A 16,326-nucleotide genomic window follows, 5' to 3' on the forward strand; every position below is an offset into this window, starting at 1 on the left:
ATGATACTGAGATACAGAACACTTGGATGGCCATTGCTTATATCTATGGATGTCTCATACACTTTTCATACATTCAAGTACTTCCTTGGTATTTGTTTATGTTCAAATATTGCAAAAATTCAATATGAAGAATCATTCTAGCTACATTTGGTCAGTTTTGAATTCTCCAGTCCTTTTGTAAGTAATTTAGGAGAGGATCATTCGTAAACATTCCCATAACCCCACCCAGCTAGACAAAGCCTTGAGTGGGATAATCTAGTTGGGGATGGTGTGGCTTTGAGCAGGAGGGTGTTCTAAATGACCTCCTGAGGTCCCTTCCAACCCTAATTTTCTATGATTCCATAACCTGTCAATGTTAATATGGAATATTTAGATACGACATAGATACAAAGCTCACTGAATTTAAAGAATAAACTAAAAAAGAAATTTCACAACTGTTAAGAATAAAATAGTGTGTTCATAATATGTTTCAGGAAGGACTGCTTTTAACTGTTGATAAATATGAGATAAAAAGAAACATTCCACATCTTAGGATGCAAGACACTGATCAGTCATCAAGGGATGCCCAATCTCATTGTTATATTTAGTATGGTTGTTTTTTTTATATATTTTACTTTGTTCACTTATGTTAGTGTAAACTCCAGATACAAGTCCAGATAAAATGCACATTAAATGACTTTAAAATGCACCAGCTACTCCAATTTATTCTACTTCTGAAGCTGCATGAACAAATATTTTGCTTATAATACCACTCTAGGAATTAAACCTTAGAAGAGGTGTGTTGTAGAGGGGACCATTATTTTCAAATAAAAATCCAGGATTGTCAAACCTGGGATTTTAAAGACAGGTTTCTAAATGTAGGAATTTAAATTACCTAGCTAAATATGGATTTGGACACCTAACTTTAAGCAGCCAAGTTTGAAAATGTTTGTCAGCAACTTTAAGGAGCCATTCTAATTTTTGTGGATGTCCTGTCTTTGCATTACATTCTTTCTAATGTGTCAGATATTTATAAAACTGAAAAACCAATGAGATATATGAATTCAGTGGTTGACCTTCATTATAGTTGAAAGAAAAGTTTTTCTACAAGTATGGTTAAGATGGTATTTTAGAACAGAAGAAATATGCTTCTGACCTGATCTGTTGTGATGTGTCCACAGGCAAAATGCATTCCAAGTAATTGCTGTGGATGGGGTTTGCAGTGGAATAATTCAGTGTCTCTCTGCTGAGGACTGTATCGACTGGCTACAAGCAATAGCAACTAACATTTCCAACCTCACAAAGCACAATGTAAGTATGCATCCAAGAAGTTCATCAGATTTCCCAATCATGTTTGATCGTAACTGTTGTAAAGGCCTTATGGGTTCAAGCATGGAATTATATGTACATCAACAATACTTGAAGCTTCCTCAGAGGAGTCAGCTCAAGTCTGTCATCAAATCAGACTTTTAAAAAACTCATTGAAAGGGAAATTATTCCCTCCCTCTCCAGCTCTGCAATCCACTTCTTTACTATCTACATTATTTGTGGTGCTGGTCAAATTTAGAAAACCAGATCCCAAGATATTGTTATGTTATCCAGCCATGACTAAATTTGTAAATTTGATCATTTTCTGTTTCTTTATAAAAAGTTGATATATATAGAATAGAGATAAATTTCGGCCTTTGTGTTTGGGCATTCCCCAACATAAAGAGAGGCTGTGGGCTCTTTCTTAATATGTAAGCACATTAATAATAAGTCCAGGTTTAAATGCATTTGTGCTTCATGCTCTGTACTTGATGCTTGGTTTAATCTTATGTGAGAGATGAGTTTCATATTGCATTAAGGTTAATTTATACAAAATCTACGAGTAAATTTAATTCAAAGCTTTTTCCAAATAATCTTACCTTGCCATTTATGTTTGGATTTTGGTAGCTCTTATGACATTTGCATTAAACGTTCTGTGTGGTATTTTTTTCTCTACTCAAGGGGGGGGACAAAACATGTCAGGCTAAACCTCTGTAGCATTGAGCTGAGCTGATTCACAGTAAGATGGAATTTGGCCTATTTTGGGTTTTAATTTACATCCCATAAGATTTTCTTAAATCTGCTTTATGCTTCAAAACCTGTCTCTAAATGTGTTTTTATTTGAAATGCTGAGAGCACTCTGAAAGATATTGTAATTCTTAGATTTATATTCTAGTTACAAAACTATGTTCCAGCTGGCAGCTATATGTAAAAGTCAATGTATTATAAAAACGTGACAGTCATGAATTCATCCACCATCTGCAAGCTTCTGTGCAATACAAGGCAACTTTTATGGCTATTTATTCAACCCTATAACACTGTCATTGCATAGAGCTGCTTTTCTCACTGGGAATCCTGACAAATGAGGATGCTGTTTCTTAGTTACCAACTTTAGCTCATGCTACAAACTGTTTTTACTATTTAAAGCAATGCATATGCTTTGCTTATAATAATATAAGTAATATAATAACGTTGCTGTACTCAGCGTTGTCTATGGCAGCCCTTTAAGTAGCTCTGGTTACTCTGGAATCATAGCTGGCTAGAGTAACTGCATTTTCTGTAAAGAACTGCTCCTTGATGTCTGCCATTTCATTACTTCAGTACAGTTACTAATTTAATGATAGATTCGATAAGCTACAAAAATAAATAAGGCAGCATTTCATAATAAGAAGGAACTAGCTAATTACTGCTTTCAAATCTTTTATCTGTTTTTTATAACAGTGGCACACAGAAGAATGGTTATGATTAAGGACTGTCAGCATTCACAATCCTCTTTATCTTAATTGTCTATATGTATTTAAAAATTGCCCAACCTTCCTATAGCAGTATTAATTTGTGGGAACTGACAGAGACTCTGTTGTTTATAATGTACTTATGCTACTCTTTGAAAATGTCAGTTGTCAGTAAGGATTAGACATTTGACAGAATATGTGGTAAATGGGCATGAGAACATTTAGTAACACAGATATGAGAGAATAACTGAATTGCTCCAAACAATGATCAGATGTGATTAGAGGTGCCTGTGATTCCTCTCAGTACAAAATGGTTATTGACATACACAAAATGCTGATGCTACATTTTCCCCCTGTGAAGAGACATTTAGCCTAGGACTCAGCTTATTTTTGTTTAACTTGATATGCAATGCCATGGCACAAGGGTTACAGGGTTTTCTGTGAATATACAGTCAGACTATAGACTCTGATAGAATTTGGTGTGAATTAAATTCTTCCTCGCTTTTAAGTGCTTTGACAATTTTTATCTTCCTCTATAAAGCTGTACAGTCACAGAAGTGTAGCACTGCATTGCTGTTGGCTCCTTAAAATACAATTAGAAGGAAACTCAAGGATCATCTGGTCTAGTGCCCTGCACAATTGAAAGTATGCTACTTCTTGAGAAACAGAGGGAGCAAATGAAAATGAAAATGAAAAATCTTTGTAGCCCATGAAAAATTTCCATAGCCCTTGTGCATGGCTGGATTTCTTTGGCTTAGTTTTTGTGTCAGCTGTGGCCCAATGAAGGGGCCTACCAGCATGCTAGGAAGAACCAGTTTTATTGATGTACGGTTGGATCATAAAAAAATTGGCTCATGGGATAATTCACAAAAATAGACTTCATTTTTTATCTTTTTCTTCAGTTTTCAGAGAAAGATACTTGAGCTCAGATTGATGTGTTAAAAAACTATCCCCCATATGCAGTTCAGCAGGATTTGTATTGTTACAGGCCCCTCACTTAATAGATAAACTAAAATAAATTAAAGTGCGAGAAAATAAAACAGGAGTGGGTGGGAACGGGAGCAAGACTAAATTTGTAATCCTCAGCAGGGCTCTAGTATGGGGCCAAAGAAACAGCTCTTCTCTGGAATATGACACCATGAATCCTACAGTATGATTAATGTTCTAATAGAAGTTTAATGTTGTTGTCAGTCATTTTTGTGACCTGTAAAAATTCTGAAACCTCAGCTCTTGCCTCAAATCTCAGTAATTGCTGTGCTTTAGAGGTGTTTCTTTCTTTCTTTTACTTCTTTGAGAGCTGGGGAAGCACAGGTCTCTGTCTCTAAAACCTGTAGGAGGATTTCTATGTCAACTGAGACCTCTGTAGGAGTGTAGGGTCATAAGCACCAGATTTGATAAATGAAGGCATGAGATGAATGAGAAAAACTAAAACAACAAGTTTTATTGTGGAACTGAAGGCTAACACTGCAAACCTTTTGTGTAGCTGAGACTGACTAATTAGCTAGTTGCTTCCTAGCTGAGAGCTCCTATACATGTGCAGGGAGGCTGCTCCGACGCACTGGAATTAGAGCACATTGAAGCAGACTTGATTAATCGAGTCTGCTGGAGTGTGGTAATTGCCATGCCCAGTAGACTCCAGTGTCATGTATGTCAGTGTCCCCCCACAGAAAAATGACAGCAGGGAGCTTTAAAGCTCGTTCTATGAGCTTTAGTTCAAAGCACCCCACCGCCATTTTTCACCGTGAGTATGCTGATGCATGTGATGATCTGGGTGCTTTTAATTACTTCGGCTCTCAGATCTGGGCTAATTAAAGCTTGCTGCCTTCTGGAGCACATCTATAAATGTCCTGAGGGAACAACTCCCAACCCCCAACTCCCTTGGTCTCCTGTTAGGGAACATTTCTATCTTACAACTTCTTTTACTATATGTAGACAGGAAGCTGAAGAAAGTGATCTCAGTGTGGGTATCAGACAAGAAACAAAGGAAAAAAAGGAAAAGGGCTTCTCATACTCTGCTTTGTCCGTGATTAATGTTAAAGATTTTTACTATTGTTAATCAGTATGGTGTAAGCTACTACTCACTTTGTGACCCAGTTCTTCATAGCAGTATTAAAACAGTTCTGCTCTAAACAGTAGAAGCTCTGTTTAGCACAATCTACTTACACGGAGAGGAAGTTATGGTGGAGGCGTGACAACACAGCTTTTAAGAAGAAGCCTAAGTATTGAGGATTGTTGTTCGTTCCTTTTCAGTGCATCAACCACTTATGCAGTATATCCTCAAGGGAATAAATCCTGGCCCTACTAAACTCAATGGCAACATTTCTAATGACTTAAAATCAGAATAGGTTTTTACTTGAGATATTTATCAAGCTGTTTTCACATCAAAGCACGTTGGTAGCATAATAGACTAGAAGAGCTCTGCCAACATGAAAAATGGATAGAAGTTTAGGTCTTTGTTGCAGGTAAATACAGTGCAGCAGGCAGCAGCCCTAGACATGACTTCATGGTATATTTGGGGATTTATCCCGAGTTCATTTGTCACTATTGTCCATTCAGAGTAATAGCAGACATTTACATAGTGCAGTGCTATATCCTTGTTGTATCTTCTCCCCTTCTCTCATTTCCTCAGGACATTCCTTAATCCATTCATATTTCTGCTTCTGACACTTACCTTGGAAGTACCTTTTTCTCTGAATAGCAAAAGAGGTGGGGGATCTCTCTCAAGCATTAACTCCAGAAAAGGCCACCAAACTGGGGGGGGCACGGTGGTTATATGTCTTGTAGAAAGTGAAGCGATGACGAAAAAAAAGTAATTTTAATTTTAGCATAAAAATGCCAGTAAGATGCTACAAAATATACTACAGTATCTCACAATAACTCAGCTTTACTCAGTGAAGGGAGGTGGTTATGCTTCATATTTTCCAGGTAAATCTTATAAAATGTGATATACTTATGAAATTATTTTGCTATTGTCCCTAAAAGGTTAAAGTACTAGACTATGATTTAGAAATCTACCACAAATTGAATCTTTGACTTTGGGCAAGTTCCTTATTTTGTTCTGATTGTTGTGCCTATTCATTCAGGGCTAATCCTAACCTTAAACGCCTACTCAAGTCATGGGAGTTTAAGCATATACTTAAACATCTCCTTATGAACTTTTCCTGAAATGAAGTTTCAATCTCTTTGCCTCTATTCTTCTTTTATAAAACAAGCAAGCTAGCACTCCCAAAGGTTACATGAGGATATATTCTTTTATACTGAAAGGTACTAAGAGACTATTGTGAGAGACATCCTGGAAGTATGTTGATAGAAACAAAGATATTTTTATAGTTATGGTTGGAATAACTTGTTTTTTGCCCACAAACCAGCTACCATGATAACAGAGTTGTAATTTATTAGGTATCAGCAGCTCCAAAGTAACTGTCCATGTGCACACTTTTATCTCTTAGTACCTTAGTCTTTTTTATTCCAGTAATCCTGGAATAAGGACTAAAATACCATGGCTTAGCTTTAGTCTGCCATGGGTAAGAATATGAACCCAGCTGTACCACAGCATATTGACATGGAACAAGTCCCTATATCTTCTGCTGTGAGGTAGCTAGCTCATATGCATATACTTAGAGTTTATCATTTTAGTATAAGCTTTATGCTGCATGTTACTATGGCAAGCCACAACACATGCCTTTTTTAACAGGGCATGCTGTAGCTGTTAGGGACATATAGAAGGCTATATTAAATAATTGAATCACTCTCACTAATCTGAAGCCAACAAAACTGTATTCCAATTTTCACTTGAAACACCACACCAAAGTGTCAGGATTATGCAGAGTCAATCATTTTGGAATTTTAGCTTTAGTTCTAGTCTGTGTTTTCAATAGAAGTAATGTAATAGAAAATACTTACAGAAAATATAATCTGTTTCTTGTTCGTAATATCACACAGTTGATTAATTAGCTTTTTTGGCTTCAATTTATGGTTGATTTACAAGGGGTAACCAGTTCCAAAATAGTTTTTTTACATTATATTTGTATCAGTACCTGTTCAGTGTTATATTATGCACTGAAGTAAAAGGTGACTGCATTCATGTGGATACTGTCAGTCTGAGAGGAAAAAAAAGGAAACTCATATAAAGTCACTATCTTAAAACATATGAATTTGATATAGACTGGTCTTGAGTAGATTGTCTACAAGTTCTTCTCAGAGCAGAAAAAATGTGCAAGATGCTCAACTGAGATAAATTAAGCTATAACTAGTATAACATGTACCTAGTTGTCTTCTAAGCAGCATTGTATATCCATGCGAGAGCTTTACTTTTTCTACTCCCTCATCTCTAAATAAGGGAGATCCTGAAGGACCTCTTTCCCATATAGATAGCTTATTTCTCTTTTGGTATTAAGGTCCCTTTGAGGACATTTGTATCTAGAGTTTGGAATAAGACCCATTTGCAGTACAAGATATACGTTTGGTTTTCATATAATTCTCCTGAGACATATTGACGTAAATGAAAAATGTTCCAGAATTAAGAAATATGTAAACTAGCTCATCCCTCTGTTTGTCCACTACTTTTAATGCCAGTTACAAAGACAGATGTGTTTTCATGTCATTGAATAGTGTTCCTTTGAGTTATTTTTGCTTTTTACACCTTCTATTGTATTTTGAGCATGCTGTACATATTTCTTCATTTATTGCTGGTTCCATATTATTGACTGGCAAATTATGATATAATTTACATGCTCTTGTATGTAAATCCTACTAGCTGCTTCAAATATAAACACAGAAAAACGTCATGAAGTGCAAAGATTTCTTTCTAGTGCTGCACAAATTTTCATCAACATTACTAAGATGCATTTTATTGTGGGAAAATATTTTTAAAATGAAGATGGAGAGACCTTTGAAGCAGAAGTGCTATATATTTCTTACACTGTAGACTGTCTAACATTTTTTAGAATGCTAACTATCTGGTTAACTTTCATAAGTACTGAATTTCTTGTGTAATCATGGTGGTGACTCAAGATAACAGAACTTGCAGAATAGACTTGTAATGCATATCAAATCCGAATTACAGTTGCTTTTGAGATGGTGGGAAAATTTATTTTTATCATCCTTTCATTTTCTCCCAAATATTCAAGTTCTTTCTGTACAATATGTCCATTCATATTATGAACTAGACAGAAAGAAAACTTGTCAGCAGTGTTAGTCTCACAGCTATTCAAGTGTAATCAATGTTACTAGATGTAAAATATTATCATTTGTGCTGCTATAAATTACTATAGCCCCAAGCCACAATCAGTTTGAGAGGAAAGCCTTCTTAGAGAGGACAAACTGAAAAGCTTTGTGTTTTATTAAATACTGTTTCACACAGAAGAACCATAATTTACCTGTAAAATGTTGTAAGCTTTAAAAAAAATCAACACGTTGCTAAACTGTGTGCATTATCCTGATGCACAGGGAATACTTTCCGTGTTTTTTGAGAGAGATTTCAGTCTTGCTGACACACAGCTGGAAATCATTCTTCCCTCACAGGTGTATGAGTCTAAGGAGGCAGTCAAATAATAAATAGCAACATTTTAAGATATTTTCAGGGATTCATAGATGTTTGGAAGGAAAGGACCTCAAAAGATCACTGAGTCTGACCCCTGCCCTTGGCAGGAATGAGCTCTGGGGTTAGATGACCCCAGCCAGGTGCATGTCTAGCCTCCTCTTAAAGACCCCCAAGGTAGGGGAAAGCACCATCTCCCTTGAAAGCCCATTCCACATTCTGGCAACCTTTACTGTAAAGAAGTTCTTCCTGATGTGTAACCTAAATCTGCCCTATGTCAGTTTGTGGCCATGGTTCCTAGTTACTTGTTCCTAGTTACTCTAAGGGGTGCCCTGGTAAACAGAGCATCTCCTATTCCTTGACTCATGTTTATCTTAGTGTCAACAATAACTCCAAGATCCCTTCCCACTGCTGTGCTGCTGAGAAGGTCATCCCCCAGCCTGTAAGTGTGTTGGTGATTCCTTCTCCCTAGATGCAGCACTTTGCACTTGTCTTTATTGAACTGCATCCTATTCTATTCTGCCCACTTTCCCAACCTGTCCAGATCTGCCCAGATTTGTTCCCTACCCTCTAGTGTGTTAACTTTACCTCATAATTTGGTATCATCCACAAATTTGGACAGACTGCTCTCCACACCCTTATCCAAGTCACTGATGAAGACAGTGAACAGCACAGGTCTAAGGACCGAGCCTTATGGGATTCCACTGACCACATCTTTCCAGGTCGATACTGACCCATCCACCACCACTATCTGGGTGTATCCCTTAAGCCAATTTGCCATCCACCTAACCATGTAATCATCTGTCACAGCAACTCCATTTATTTATGAGAATAGGAGGAGATACCATATCGAAGGCCTTCTTAAAATCCAAGTAAAGGACATCTACCTTGACTCCTGCATCTAAGCATTTTGTGACCTGGTCATAAAAAGAAACAAGATTTTATAGGATATACCTGCTATGAATCTGTGCTGGTTGCCCTTCAGTATTATTTTTCTTGCTGGACTCCCACAAATGTGATCCTTAATAATTTTTTCAAAGGCTTTCCCAAGGATAGAGGTGAGACTAACTGGTCTAAAGTTACCTTCCTCTTTCCTCCCCTTCTTGAAAATAGGGACCACACTTACCCTTTTCCAAACCTCTGGGACCTGGCCTGAGCACCATAAGTGCTCAAGCAGCCATGCCAGTGGCGCTGCTATGACACTGACCAATTCCTTCAGCACCCTTGGATGAACATCTTCCGGGCCTGCTGACTTAAACACATCCAGCCCCTCCAATTGTCTCTTCACCAAGTCAATGCTGACAGTTGGTGTAGCCTTAAGATTGGGTTATGGGATTTTTTTTAAATCCCATTGTCTAAAAATAAAGTATACTTGTCCAAATCCATCTCTGATCATCTGCTATGACCTTTCAAATGATGTCATGGCCCCACACTAACTCCCATTGCAGGACATCAAGGATACTATGACTAAAAAAACAAACAAAAATACCTCTAAACAAATTTTAAATGAGAAAGTGAGCTAATCAAGGAAAGGACATAGAGGATAGTAACAACCAGACTGGAAATGTAGAATGGCATTTAGGATTTTCTAGAGCGGGAGTGATGGAAGGAAAGAACCAATAATTTGAAATTGCCCTTTCCTGCCAAAATAGCAAGCTGCCCTTTCAATAGCAGTTGGGGACTTCTAGCTACTTAGCCCAGATTCTATTTTCCCTGGGAACTGTTCAATATTCTGATTGTTAGTTTATTAAAATAGAAAGTACCTTGAATGTGGCAGCTGAATCACAGACAGCTGTTAATAAAACAGCTGGGCTTCTGGGAATAGGGAAGAGAGTTTAATAAAATTGCTTTGCTGATATGTAGCAACACCCTCCCTCCTCCCCCCACCCCTGCAGATCTTGAAATGTTTTAATGATTTCATGATTTTTTTCACTTGTCCCTTTTTCCATCCTATCAGATGGAAACATCAGAATCTCGTCTTTCTAACAAGATGCACTCAAATAGCAATAAAACACTTTCAGAAGTACATGCAGGTAGATTATGATAAACTCCTTGGGTGGTAGTCAGCAGCCTTACAGGAAGGTGTAAAGCTTGAAATAGTGTAATAATGCACAACCTATGGTGGCTAGATAAAAATAATGGGATGGGGATAAGTAGTCTGGGGTAAGAAAAAAGCAAGATTGATATTGGAGGGATGCAGTGAGAAAGGTTGAGGCAGAGGGAGTCAAGGTTATAGAATATGTGCACAGAGTTTGTACCCAGTATATCAAATAGTATTCTTAGCTATTTCTTGTATTTCTCTATATAGTTGGTGGTAGCCTGTTACCACAGTTCCATTAGTTCAAATGGCCAGAAATCTGTATGGAGGATCTAAAGGTTACAAACAGGTTAATAATCTACGTAGGTGTTAGTGTTTGGACATATGATGGAATTTCTTTTTCTTTTTTTTTTATTCAGTTTACACTTAAAAAGAAAAAGAACTGTGGGAAATTGCATTGAAAGATTATTAGAGTTGTAAAGTCAAACTCTCAAAGTTTTGAATAATGAATCAGACACTGGAATCTCAGATCAGATGCACAAAATGAGGGGCAGATAATTAGTGACCATTAGGCCTGTATGAAGTGGCAAGTATTCAATTTGGATTTGGATTTGGCCAATTTGGAAAGACAGTGATTCAATTCAATTCAGCCAGTTTGGATCCAAAGATTCAGTGCCAATTCAGAGATTTGGCCATAGACTAAACAGGCAGCAGTCCTCAAGGACACTGGACACAGCTGCCTCCAGCTGGTAAGTCTGTTCTGGTGGACGAAGGGGGGAGGGAAGGGATGTGTGTAGGGGTGGGCAGATCAACGCTCCCACAGCAAGGGAGGGATTGGGACTGGGGCTGGGCCTAGGACAAGCTGTCCAGTCAGAGCAGAGGCAGGGCATGGGAAATGGGGAGGGGGATTACCGCCACTATGCGCCACCCTACACCACCAGTCTGGGAAAGCATGGAAGTGGGCATGTTCCCCTGGATCTGCACGGGGTGGGCGGAGCCAGGCTGTGCTCCAGACGGGTGGCAGAAGTAGCTGGGAATGGGGGATCTGCCCTGCTGCCACTTGTCCAGTGGGGGTGGGGGGGTATGAGATGTGGGCGTGGCAGTGTTGGAATCAGGGGTTATGCCCTGCTGCTGCTTGCCCATGTGGGGTGGGGCATGATGCAGGAATGGCTCACTCCAGGTGGAAGATGCTGGGGACGGAGGCTATGCCCTCCTGCTGCTCACCCAGGTGAGGCAGGGAGGTATGGGATGGTGCTGCTGCACTGCCTCAGACAAATGTGTGCAGCAGTGGAAGCTGCTCCAGCCTGCCCGCACTTCCTGAACAAGCCGTGGCTTGCTCCACTGTGCCCCAGCTGGACGAACAGCAGCAGCATGTGGCAATGGGCACATGCATCCGGATTAGGGTGGGGCCAGCAGCTGGGCTATGGGAAATTTATGGTGGCTGCAGCCTCCCCATAGTCCCCACTCCACTGTGCTCTACAGGGTGGGCAGAACCAGGGCTCTGCTCCAGGCTGTGGCTGGAGCTAGCTGTCCAAAGCACAGCTCTGGCTCCAGCCGTCCACTGGGGGCAGGTGACTGGGATTAGCCTCCCAGAGTGCAACTCAGCCCAGCCTGCCCCGCGAAGATCCAGGGGTACACGCCTGCTCTTATGTCATCCCAGAACAGCAGCATGTGGCAGCACGCAGTGGGCAGCTTGTCCCAGCCCCAATCCCTTCCTCACTGTGGGGGTGTTGATCTGCCCCCCCACACACACACCTCTTCCCTCTGCCCACCACAACAGACTTACCAGCTGGAGGCAGCTGTGTCCAGCATGGTCGAGGACTGCTGCCTGTTTAGTCTATAGTTAAATCCCCAAATCAGCACCGAATCTGTCTGAATCGATTGAGAGTCTTCTGATTTGATTTGGAGATTTTAACGGGTCTCCCAGTTCAATTCGGATTCAGAGATTTGGCCACTGAACTGGTCCATATCTCCTCTAAATTGAATAGGCTACCAAAGCTTCGCAGAGCCTTAGTGACCATGTGTTACTTTCATTTTCACACATAGGAGCTCTGTGGCAGAGGCAGGGGTAAAATCATATTCAAATAGCATTCAACTTATTTAAGCAAAAGACTGTCTTTTCCTGTCATTGCCTGTTGTATTCAGAACACATTTTTCAACTTCTACAATAAATGAAACAAAGAACTTATGGACAAAAGCCTCCTTTTTTACACAGCTCTATTTTGTGACCAAGGTAAGATTTTCCTGTACCCCAAATGTCACAGAAGTCATTTGGGAGAGGAAAAGGGAACATAATCATGGAATTAAAGGCTGCTATAAAGCTTAAAAACAAAAGATACAAATTACGTATGACTAGGAAACTTTAATCCTGGTGTTGCTGAACTTTTGTACATATGTAATACATATGAAACTGAATTGCCTAATGGCCTCTATAAACTGAAATACTGAATAAATACTCTGGGGTTTAATCCAGAAATCATATTAATCTGACATATTTGGCAAATATCAAATTGGCTGTTAAATTTTTATTTGACTGAGATAATGGACAATTTTAATGTCCATTATATACAATAAATCCAGCTTATTTTAAAATAAAACTGTAATTGAAAATAGGAGTTTATCAAGGCTGACCTTTCAAAGTCATCTATTTGAAATGCAATCAAAGTTTATACTTTCAAACAATAATTTTCAAGATAAAATAGTAAAAAAAAAAACAAATCCCTAAAGAAAACAGGAATTATCCTGAAATATAAATAAAAATTCTTCAATATTATCAGTAAGCTAACAAATGACATACTGAGATAAAGTTGAGGGAGAAAGATACTGTTTTTATTTCACTATGTAGTCTTATTTGTGCTGTTGAAAAGAAGTACTAGTGTTTATCCCTCTAAAGAATACATTGGTTTTTGTAGTTTTGCTTGTAGGATTTTCAAGTCAGATACCTTTCTTCCAATCTAAAACCTGAAATGTGTCCTCTATAAACCAAACCGATGGCTTTATTTTACTGAGCAAAAGCTTCACATACAACCACACATTTTTATCACTTTGTTTGAAATTTCCATGCCCTCCTCACTTTATAAAATAATTAATTCATTGTCCTCCATATCTTTTTGCATAGACTCCTTTGCTTTGTGTACGAACTTATTTGCCTCCAATTGAAAAAACACAATAAAGGTAAAGAAAACATTGATATTAAAACAATTGAAAAGCATGGAATTACCACAAAATCTTAATAACTTTATTGGGCAAACAATGAGTATAAATTTAAGAAGTAAGTATATTCTACATGTTAAAGTATGTTAACCTAAATGGTTAAAATCTCATAGAGAGGTATGACAGAATGTTACAGAAATATTCAAATGAATGTATACAATCCATAACAAATAGGATTCATTTTTAGTAGAAGCTGTTATTTCTTGGCAGAAGGTAGCTGTTGGATTTTTCTTGATAGGAGAGAGAAAGGGAGTGAAACTGTTTCTAAATGAGAAAAGAGATTCAAGACTTTTGTTTTCAGAAGGCCTAGTTTCCATACCATATAAAGTGTACTTTCCACAGGAAATGGAAAATAAAAAAGGAATATAATAAGAAGGGATATACTTCATAGTCTAGTCATGTCCTCAGGGTCTGTGAATACAGAGTACCCTCAGTGTATGTGGCATCCATGAAATAGCACTTGGCCATTTCCACAGCAGTGATTTTGCAGTTCTTATGTTTGACTCTCTAGGTTTACTTGAGTTCGGAAAGAAGAGTCATGAAGAATGTGCACTATTGTTTCACCAAGACCATGGACCTTAGGAAGCAGAAGTGATATTGTCAGGGTTTATTTGGCTTGTTGATGTGTGGTGAATCTCAGAAAGTTTTGTTGTCTTCATAAGCTTTATTAGATTGATTTCATAGCAATCACACTGACAGGCATCTTGGCCAGGAGACCAGATAGCCATGGTCAGTAGTCTTAGAACCTGGTGGAATTTGTTGCTTATAGCTCAAAGTAAATCTGGCCTTCTCTCACAGGTCTTCATTAATAGACCCATTAGGTAATTTCACTAGGAAACAGTCTTAAGTCTGATGCCTACAACAGATGTATCAAGTACATTCATAGTAAATGAAAGAATAATAGATCATTTCAAGTTAAAGTCAAAATAATATGATAATAGAAGATATAAAACATAACAAATAGGTTTTGTACATGTAAGGTTTTAAATAGCATACTGAAATAAATTGTTTCAATCCATTTATTTCCTTTCTGTGTATTTGATATATTTAATATAAAATAAGACCACAGCAACTTGATTTGACAGCAACTATACAAAACAGCTAGAACACAAATACCTTAATAATTGACTTATTTTGTTTAGTAGTCTTATCAAGATATTGACATTATCCTTTCTTCACAAACTAGTAGCTTAGTTAGAAAGGACCTCTGGAAGTGCTCTAGCCCACCCCTCTGCTCAAGATAGGATTGTCTCTGACTAAGCCAATCCTGGTAAAGTGTCCGTCTAACCATCTTTTAAAAATATCCAAGGATAAAGATTCCACAACCAATCTTGATAGCCTATTCCAATGCTTAACTACTCTCAAAGTAATAAAGTTCTTCCTAATAGCCAGCCTAAATTCCCCTTGCTGTAGGGAATTTAAGATGGTAGCTCACTGTTCTGTCCCCTACAGCTGTTAGACCCCGACTCCATGCAGCGCCCAATGACTAGGGAAATAACGATCCAATTGCCCGTGGATCATGTTACTCATTAACCAGAGCATCCAGGGAGCAAATGCCAGCACGCATTGCTTGAAACAGCTTTATTCAGAATGAGGACAGCTTTGGACTAGCTCCGGAAAAAAAACAACAAACCGTGGAGCCACAGTGAGCAATAGTTCTTTCCACATTTATACACATTGGTTCATACTCATTAACATTTATTCCATCTCTGTCCCTCCTTCTGTTCCCCCCATTTCTCCTCCCATCTCAAGCTCCACCTCTGTTTACTGTTTACTTCATTAGCATGGAATTGCCTTTACATTTCATTCATTTACATGCCTCTCTGCTAAGAGCACATGCTCAAGACTTTGACCTCGGCTTAGTTTCATAGTTGGTAGAGTAAGGGCAGAAGGGACCTGAGCAGATCATCAAGTCCAAAACCCTGCCATGGCATGAAAGAGTACTGGGGTCAAACAACCTCAGCAAGGTGTTCATCTAGCCTCCTCTTAAAGCCCCCAGGGTAGGAGCCAGCACCACTTCTCTAGGAAGTTGGTTCCAGATCCTAGCCACCCTGACAGTGAAGTAGCGCCTCCAGATATCTAGCCTAAATCTACCCTCTGCCAGCTTGTGCCCGTTATTTCTTGTCACTCCTGGTAGTGCTCGGTGGAACAGGGACTCCCCCAATGTCTGATGGTCCCCCCCGACCAGTTAATAAATGGCCACTAGATCCCCCCTCAGCCTTATCTTCTGGAGGCTGAACAGGTTCAGGTCTCTTAGCCCCTGAAGTGCAATGCCGAGAACTGGGTTCAATACTACAACTGCGGCCTGACCAGTGCCACATAGAGGGGGAGGATCACCTCCTTGGACCTGCTTGAGATGCATCTGTGGATGCATGACAAGGTACGGTTGGCCTTCCTGACTGCTCCCCCACACTGTCAGCCCATGTTCATTTTGCCATCTTTCAGTTAATTGTGATTTCTTGATGGTTCTTTCTTGTTTGCTGATTTCAGCACCATCTCCAAGAAGCACCATCTTGCTTCTGCTTTATCTCCTGATGATAGCTTGTGGGCTGCATCTTGTTTCATAGTTTCATAGTTTCTAGGGTCGGAAGGGACCTGAGCAGATCATCAAGTCTGACCCCCTGCCATGGCAGGAAAGAGTACTGGGGTCAAAAAACCCCAGCAAGGTGTACTTCTAGCCTCTTCTTAAAGACCCCCAGGGTAGGAGCCAGCACCACTTCTCTTAGAAGTTGGTTCCAGATCCTAGGCGCCCTGACCGTGAAGTAGCGCCTCCTGATATCTAGCCTAAATCTACCCTC

At 39.2% G+C, this 16,326-nt stretch overlaps 1 protein-coding gene across 2 annotated transcripts in view; it reads left to right on the forward strand.

The window, feature by feature from the left end:
* The window catches only part of SNTG1 (syntrophin gamma 1), a 464,795-nt gene that overhangs the window by 244,389 nt on the left and 204,080 nt on the right, over positions 1–16,326 (forward strand). For both annotated transcript variants that reach the window (XM_019527106.1, XM_019527115.1), the window contains exon 11: positions 1,161–1,290. In XM_019527106.1, coding sequence (XP_019382651.1) covers positions 1,161–1,290 — 130 coding nt within the window. The remainder of the gene's footprint in view (positions 1–1,160; positions 1,291–16,326) is intronic.

The sequence above is a fragment of the Gavialis gangeticus genome, unplaced genomic scaffold, assembly GCF_001723915.1.
Source record: "Gavialis gangeticus isolate Ggan-Ray unplaced genomic scaffold, GavGan_comp1, whole genome shotgun sequence".
NCBI lineage: Eukaryota > Metazoa > Chordata > Crocodylia > Gavialidae > Gavialis > Gavialis gangeticus.